Source organism: Berghia stephanieae, chromosome 10, assembly GCF_034508935.2.
Source record: "Berghia stephanieae isolate SIO BIC M18660-M18661 chromosome 10, UCSD_Bste_1.3, whole genome shotgun sequence".
In the NCBI taxonomy this organism is placed as follows: domain Eukaryota; kingdom Metazoa; phylum Mollusca; class Gastropoda; order Nudibranchia; family Aeolidiidae; genus Berghia; species Berghia stephanieae.
The window spans coordinates 26,568,475-26,577,660 of NC_088369.1; the positions used below are offsets into that span (position 1 = coordinate 26,568,475).

A 9,186-nucleotide genomic window follows, 5' to 3' on the forward strand; every position below is an offset into this window, starting at 1 on the left:
GTTATGTTTTGTTTTTAAGGGTTTTACGGCGCTTGCAACACATTAAGGTCATATCAGCGCCAGTAAAAAGGAAGAAAATGGGATAGTTAAAAGTTCTAGAATTACAATTAAAGAAAAGGTAAGACAAAGGGGAACGGGTTCAAATAGGGAACAGATGTAGATTCCAAGAGCACACCGTTAAAGTACTTAGTTTAAGATCACCTAAAAGTCTCATCCAGATACAAGCACAGGTCCCAAATAAGAGGAATACACTCAAATGTTTACCAATCATATAATATAATATGTAAACTAAACATAATACAATGCATAACAGAGAGATGATTTACAAGGAAAAAAATATCATCTCCCAAAACTATAACTATACATTCGACTGTTTCCCTCCCAGTCAAGGAACTCCAGCAAGGATCAGGACAAAACTAAGTAATCTCATTCCAAGACAATGACAGGAAACAATTGGAAAACAGGTATGGGGGGATAGAAGACACAGCATGTACCTCCCTGCCCACTATGGGAGGTCAGGATCCCCACCCAGGATCCAACTAAAAGGAACACACTCAAATTCTTAGTATTAGTATACAATACATACATTCAAAACAATAATATAACAATTCATAAGAGAGAGATGATTTGCAACCAAAGAATATCATTTCCCAAAACTATTACTATACATTTGACTGTTTCCCTCTCAGCCAAGGACAAGGACAAATTCAAGAAAACCCATCCCAAGGTAAAGACAAAAAGCAATTGGAAAACAGATATGATATAGAAGACACAGTAAGCGATCTCCTTGCTCCACTATGGGGGGCCGGGGGAACCCCACCCAGGAAATGCACTTTCTGTCAAATCTAACAGATCTTTCTACTTGATTGTCAGAAAAAAATCTTGACTATGCCAGGGATCAATCCCGGTGATTTCTATTGCATGAGAGGGGAGTGTTTGACCAAATAATTATAAAGGACTCTCTGTGCGATTATGTGTTCTTGTGGTATGACAATCACGGATCGGAAGGTCCTGGATTCGAGCCTCGCTCGGCGCATAGTTGAGTCCTTCGAAAAGACTCTTTACTCATCACCGTACTCAGGTTTAAAATGAGTACCTGGCCATTTACAGTGTAGTCTCTGTCCGAAAAAAAATTGTAGCATCGCCTAACAGGCATCATGTCCCATCCTAAATGTTAAATGTTGCTGTTGGCCAGGGACTTATTGTAAAGCGCTTTGAGCACATTTAGTGGATATTACACTATATAAAATCTCAATTTAGGTAAAATATTTTATTTAGACTCTCAAAGCCACATGATCAATAAATAGTGGGCTTGCTGATGCATCCACGAAATTACTATACTTTCATTTCAATACAACCAGACCTTGAACTTTTTTATTAATTCATAGTTTTCAAGAATAATACTACAAAATCTACTTTTTTTAAAGCGACAATTTACCCTCAGCAAGATAGAATAACACGTTAAGTATGTACACCATGCAGTTTAGTGCCACATTTTCATTTTGTTTTTTTAAGGGATTTACGGCGCTTGCAATACATTTAGGTCATATCAGCGCCAGTAAAAAGGAAGAAAATGGGATAATATAAAGTTCTAGAATTACAATTAAAGTACCCAAGAAAAAGGAAGACAGAGGGGATAAGTTCAAATAGGGAAAGTGTAGATTCCAAGTCAAGAGCACACTATCGGTGTACTTAGTTTGAGATCACCTAAAAGTCTCATCCTGACACAAGCACAAGTCCCCACGAAGAAGAACGCACTCAAATTCAAATGTATACAAACTTTACAAACCATATGTAAAACAAAAACAACACAATGCATAACAGAGTGATGATTTACAAGAAAAAAAAATATCATCTCCCAAAACTCTAACTATACATCTGACCGTTTCCATCTCAGCCAGGACGAGGACAAAACCAAGTAATCTCATTCCAAGGCAAAGACAGAAAGCATGTTGGAAAACAGATATAGGGGGATAGAAGATGAGGTAAGTACCTCCCTGCCCATTATGGGAGGTCAGGAACCCCACCCAGCATTCTTGATTTGAAAATAGAGGCCAACATATGTAGTTTTACTAATTTTCCGTAGAAGTAGGCAGGTCTGCATCATAGACAACAACAAAATAAAAAATGTAAGGAAAGAAAAGGGTAAAAAAAAAAAAACACACCCACCAAAAAAAAAAAAAGAAAGTCAAAAACAAATAAAAATGATAAAATAATCAAAAGTGGAGTCGGAAAATTGGAACATTAAATAAATACCATAATTTTAATCATACATTATATAATTAATCTCAACAATAACATAAAATTATCCACATATAAAATCTGTCTCTTGTGAATTACACATACAATAGACGATGGATTCCAGCACAGCATGATTGGACTACTATATAATATAATCCAGATTTAGTCTTCTGTATTCCTTGTTTTAATTTGATTATCAAAAAATTATGATCCTGGAACCAGCAAGTGTCATTTCCATACAACAAGTCCAATTTTTAAAACCCCCCAAAAAACAACAACTTTTCTCTAGATTACCAAAGCAATTGTAACAGTCGTGCTTTTATCAGGAAAGTTGGCCGCTGTGTAGATAAAATCCAATCACCAAACCCCCCAGTGTGCTGTTGTAATTCATCATGCTAGAATCCAGCGAGTACTGATCTAAATCATTCTCCATGTACCCAATACTCACATTAAGACAATAATATGAGTAAGAACCAATCATCTCAAAAATGTGTATCATGTCAAGGTGAACAAGCCTGCCAACTTGAAATGTTTTTCATTAGTCATATTTAGAAAATAAACTTTTTATTCCCTATAGTTAACTTTAAAAATCAACAATGTACCCTCACAAGGATTAATAAAAATACATTTCAAAATCCTTAAAATTATATACGCACTCTAGCATCAACTCATTTTCATTAAGTTTTTAAAGACTTACAGATGCTCATGACGTTCTGGAAATGGGAGCCAAAATTTCGTAATTCTAGGAAATTTTTGGAATAGTTGCAAGTCCGGGTGGAACTTGTGATTAACATTGAATTGTAAGCTTATCTTATTAAATCTGAGTTAGAATAAACAAATTAATCCTTTATCGAGGAGAGTGAATTCTATCTCTTTTTAACCCACTGTTAAAAATACAGTGTATCGGCATCTTTATGGATGAGAATATGACAGTAGACCGGCACATAAAATATCTTTCTCAATGCTCTGATTTCTTAAATCTAGTTCATCCGAAACAAAATACAAGATTGATTTGGTGCGTCACAATTTAAAAATGTTTCCATCTTGCCAAGCAGGAGATTTATAATTTCTATTTTATTAAAAACCAACTCTTCTCTTTGTCATAAAATCCCTGAATCCCTAGCTGTCTTCATTTTGATCTGAACAGATTAAATTAAATGAGTAAAAACCTAAAAATGAATATAACAGCTTAAAAAAAAAAATAAATATATAAAAATACCAAAAAACTTCTTTTCAGAAGCTGCTATATTCATTTTTGTTTATAATCTTTCAACAGCCCATAGCTTCTAGCAGCTTACTGTCAAATTAAATGAGGACTGACACAAAACAATAACTACAATAGAATTCTGATAGGGGATGGAATCCGATGAATTGTTTGTTTTTTTAAAAAATCAATCTTATGATGTTTACAGTGATTGAAGTTACAACATAGATCAATTCAGCACCAGTTTAAAATAAAAGAAAAGAAAAAAAAAAAAAAAGAAATATGGGATGATAATTTATAGTTGAGTCACCCAAGAAAAAGTAAGACAAAAGGGGAGTGGATCATATGGCAAAAAGCCAGAGATTCCAAAGAGCAAGCTATCAACACGCATAGTTTGAGACCTCCTTGAAATCCCATGCACACACAGGCTGAGGATACAACGAAGCAAGAAATGCTTACAAAATGATATATTCATAAAACAAAAAACAACCATAATGGTGCATAACAAATAATATACAACACACAAAACTATGTCAAGCATGTTTATAGTTTTGATAGAGAATGTTGTGAGAACTTATACCCTATTGATGGTCTAAAACAAGAAGAAAAAAAAAGCTATAACAAAGAGCTGAGTTACGTCATTTTCATTCATTCTTTTTTTTAAAACCTGTATACGTAGCAGGTATGCATTTCATCAGGCCATACAGCTATTCGATTGAGTGTAAAGAGGCACAGCTTCACATAACACATTTATATGAGTTTTCCATTCATCATGAGGTCAATCACTCAAAACTTCCCTAATACAACTTAGTTACACATTCTATTACAACAATTTCTTTCTCTCTCTCTCTCTCTCTGACACACACACACACACAACACGACTGTAAAATATAAGCATAGAAAATGGCTTATGAATAAATCTTTTCAATACCTTAAAAGAAAAAAAAAAAAGAAAACATCAAAAGTGTATGAAAATATGAAAATCCAATGAGGATAAATGGGTAGTGGAAATACAATGATAAAACTGGTCTCCGTCTTCACATATTCTTCTTGCCACATAACGCTTATATCCCTCTGTACCCAATCTTATGAAATTCAAATGGTACAAAATGGTCGTGTGTGAATAAATATTAAATGCAGGAATTAAAACATTAAAAAAAAAGAACAAAAATAAGACATCAAAAGTTCATGAAAATCATATGAGATTAGGATGGTTGTGAAAAATAATGATAAAATCATTCTCAGTCTTCATGCATTCTTCTCGTGGTATAACGCTTTCCCTCTGTGCTGGAATACATTGAATCCTTGTCTGTTTGACAACATCTCCCATGTTCTGTGAAAGACGAATGAAAAAAAAAAAAAGAAATAAATTTAGAAGAAGATAAAAAAAAAAAAGAAAGAAATTCCCGTATCCAAAGAGACACATAGAAATGCAGACAAAATTATCATACTTAGTTGTTTGTATTTTTCAAATCAAATAACAGAATTCTTATCTCGCTAAGAATCAAGGATTGTGCACAGCTTTTCTTTTAGTATTAGTAGCAAATTTGATCTCATTGTTGTCAATTGTGATCAATGAAAGTACAGTCATTTCTAACTTCTATCAGTTGCGTATATCAGTGCCAAAAAGTGAAAAGAAAGAATATTATGAACGATTACCTTTAAGCCGAATCTTTACCGCACTTAAACCCGCAATTATGAGATAACTTATCATTGATACTTATAAAATGAGGGGAAACTGCATCTATTTGTTCCACCACATATCAAGTCTTTCACTGCCAGTACAGTTGATTGGGGGAAAATGTAATGATATAAAGGAAGAAAATTCCTCCTCTGATTAAAAAATCATAGATTTCTGTGGATCCGAGGAAATTCATCAGCACTGCTTTATTTTTTTAAAAAGTCCTTCAGAGTAATTCAGCCCATGGAGCCAGATTATATCCTGTTTTCTATAGCATGAAACGGACAATAACAATCGTACAAAGTAAGTACTTTCTGCCAAATCTAACAGACTAGGCTGCCCATTCATCGCTGGACGGACAGGGGTATCAAAAAAAAATCTCGACTGCACCCGGGATCGATCACGGTCCTTTGCGTGTGAAGCGAATGCTCCATCAACTGAGCTATCGGGACCTCCTGCTCTATAATCTAGTCCAAAGAAGCTGTCTTGGTGAAGGCCATTACTTTATACATGTCGTATTTCTCTTTCTGTTCTACCTCCTCAGAGAAGAGCAGATTATTATTATTACGCAAAAATATAAATACTAACTTGTTATCCTGTTCAGCACTTGCTTTGATTTCTTTAAACATTCCTGCGACATGGACCACTCCGTAACACGTCAAAACCAATCCCAGGATGCACTGGACAAAAATCTGTTTGTCAGAAATACAAAGGTATTATTATTATTATTATTGGCAACTAAAACAATAAATATCATCAGTCCTTTTGCATTGTCAGAACACTGACAATTGTAATTAAAACAAAAATGTTGATAACAATGATGATTACGATGATGATGGTTGTGACGAGTCTGCAAAGAGATAAATTTTAAGCGGAATAAATCATTGTAAAATGACCTTAAAAATAGAAATATGCTTGACAAAGTATTCTAAAATTGTATTAAAATAATAATATATTTCGTTTTTAATTTGACAAATTAGCTGATTTCAGTTGATTAACATTGGATTTACAGGTCTATAAAGTGCAACGTCAAGCAATCGAAATGTGCTTTATAAAAATAAAAGTGCATCTTCAGAGTGAATGATCTTTATAATTTATATAAAATGCATTTATGGATTTCATTTTTTAACAATTGAAAAATGCAATCTATGTAATTATCATGATTAAAGGGGGAAAAAATTAATTATGAAACGAGATAATAACAAACTTACATCTTTAGGTAGTATAGTAAATTCTTGTTCTGTGAGCCTCAAGTACGTCCGATCTGTAAAGAGCATAAAATCAACCTTTTATTTTGTTTCACGTTTAGTATCGTTAAAAATAAATATATGAATAGATAAATAAATAAATACAATTTTTAAAGGGGTAAACAAATAAATAAATGAAAATCAAACAAAATTATCTCCATCACCGCCCTTATGAAATATTTTTTACGACGAGCATATAAGTATAAGTGTATCCAGAGGAGAAAATTATTATAAACCTGATCATGTTTTGACTTTTATCCATTTTGATCACATGACATATGAAAATGTTCTAGCCAGCATGAAGAATAAAGAGTACCGATTTTCTTTGTTAAGAACCAAGCTGCTGGTTGCTGGGCAGACGTGACATTAGACTATTGAATCCTATTCACTCTCATAGGGATTAAATAACACTTTAAAATTGTTAAAACCATGTCGTCTGACACTGACATCAACTTTCATTTTCAATAAGATTTAATGACTTAGAGATGCTCATGAAGTCTTAATAGGATTCAGTAGTCTGAGGTCACACCACCCGGCAACGGTGGCCATCTTGGTTCTAAACAAAGAAAATCATTACTTTTTATTCTTCATGCTGGCTAGAACTTTTCATTCCCTTTTCATATGCCTTGTGATCAGAATGTGTAAAATTCAAAACATGATCAAATTTATGTGTTTTTTTTCCCCTCTGGAAACGCTTTTATGCTCGCCGGAGAAATATTTCATACGGGCGTCCGCCATTGTTCTGATAGTTTAGTGTTACTAAGTTACCATGCGTCATTAGGAAGGAAGTGACGTTACGACTGTTGAAGAGTATTGTTGAGCCAAAATTTCGTAGTGCAACTAATTTTTCATAGGAGGTATGCAGGTCCACAATATTTGGTAGTAAAAAAATATTATCTTATATATAAAATAATATAACCTATTACAACACTTCCACAAAACTAGATCCAACACCATATATCCGAATCAGAGATGAAAAATAACTATCCAAACAAGGAGGCAAAAGTGGTGGAAAATTCTCTAGCACATAAATATGGACTTTTAAATACGCCAAAGTCATTGTGGAAAGAGAATTCAGGGGGAGAGCTCATCTATCAATATTTTCTTTTTTTTTTTCTGCACTATTTTGAATCTGCTCCCTCATATTTTCTTTCTTTCTTTCTTTCTTTTTATTTAAAAAATACGTTTTTAATTGTTTTCCCTCTTGTTCTGTTTCAATACTGAGCAAGAGATTTTTAAGTTAATTGAAATTCTTTTTTCTCTGATTATCGTTCAATTTATATTCATATATTTAACTTCAATTATTTGCTCTGTTGTTTTTCAATATTAACTAGTATATTAGTAGTATATTGATTTAAATGAAAGAAACCTCCAAAGGGTGAAGAAACGGCATACAGTGGACCCCCTGGACACAGTTAAATGATTTCGATATTGCAGATGATCTGGCCTCTTCCGTCTCACAACCAGGATCAGATGCAAGCAAATACAACAATTATAAACAGCCTCTCAGAATCCATTGGTTTAAAAATAGGTCTTAAGGATACGTAAACGGAAAAGGAAACGGATCAAAGTTAAAGATCAGGAACTTACAGATATAGTTATAGACACTTTCTGCTATCTCGGGAGTATAATTAACAAGGAGTGAAAGCATGGACAGGAAAGGCACAGGCTGCATTCACATCTTGGAACAGAGTTTGGAGAACTATAGATATCTCCCTTCAAATAAAGCTAAGACTTTTCAACTCAAACGTGGTCAGTCCTAATGTATGGATGTGAAACATGGACCACAGAACAAGCATGTATAAGGAGGATAGATTTTTAAAAACATGTGCTTGCGTAAGCTACTCAGAATAAAATGGATGGATATAGGAAGAAGATGATGGAGGTGGATTGGACACACCCTTAGAAAGAAAGACTCCACAATAACAAAGAAAGTATTGGACTGGAAACCTCAGGGCAGAAGATCCAAGGGGAAGGCCACAGGGAACATGGATAAGAGTTAAGAAGCTGATATATAGAGAAGTGATAAGACATGGAACGTGATGTCAATTTATTTAACTTGCACTTTTTGTCACCACTACTTATTGGTTCTCTTTATGAGTGTGATATTCAATTCCTTTTTATATTATCCTGTTTCTGAGCGAGATTTGTAATAAAAATTCATTAACAAAAATTTTAAACAAAGAAAAAGAAGGATTGGGGGTGTAGGGATCTCCAGCCGTAAACAATCGTACGGCTAGTGACCTTGGCAATGGTCATTCCTACTTCCGCTCTGCCTCGTCCCGAGCTGACCTGGCTCATATAAAGCCGAGTGGACCTCTCGATATACACACTTACTTCCAGACTTACCTACTGTACACTTACTCCTTACTTCAAGCTCTACACTCACCAGATTCTAACTCTTATCGGACACTTACAGACTTACTCTACACTTACAGACTCTCTTCACCTACTCCTTTACAGACTCACACTTACAGATCTGATACTTCTATCTACCATACGACTAGATTCAGGGTAAGCTATATTTTTATACTATAACTTTATCTATTTAATATCTAGTTTTAACTCAGTAATTCCGTGATTCACCGGCCATCTGGACCCATCCTAGCCATGGAGTCCTACAGCCAGAATACCGAGTTCTGGCAATCACGGTACTTATTGAGATATTATTATTATCGTTTCCAATATTTTATAGAAGAGAGAGAGAAAAGATTAAAATAAAGGGGGAGTATTTTCACAAGTTCCTATCACTAGCCTCTGGCAGTGAAGGGCAAAAGTCCCATTGGAAAAAAATACAAAAAAGAACCCCCTGA

The 9,186-nt window shown here is 34.2% G+C and overlaps 1 protein-coding gene across 1 annotated transcript in view; it reads right to left on the reverse strand.

Moving 5' to 3' along the window:
* Positions 1–2,236: 2,236 nt before the first annotated feature.
* LOC144980888 (ER membrane protein complex subunit 5-like) overlaps positions 2,237–9,186 on the reverse strand; it is a 7,436-nt gene continuing 486 nt past the window's right edge. Inside the window, exons 2-4 of the mRNA XM_078928789.1 lie at positions 6,338–6,390; positions 5,715–5,818; positions 2,237–4,778 (exon numbers count right to left, since the gene is read on the reverse strand). Coding sequence (XP_078784915.1) covers positions 4,694–4,778; positions 5,715–5,818; positions 6,338–6,390 — 242 coding nt within the window. The 3' untranslated portion in view covers positions 2,237–4,693. The remainder of the gene's footprint in view (positions 4,779–5,714; positions 5,819–6,337; positions 6,391–9,186) is intronic.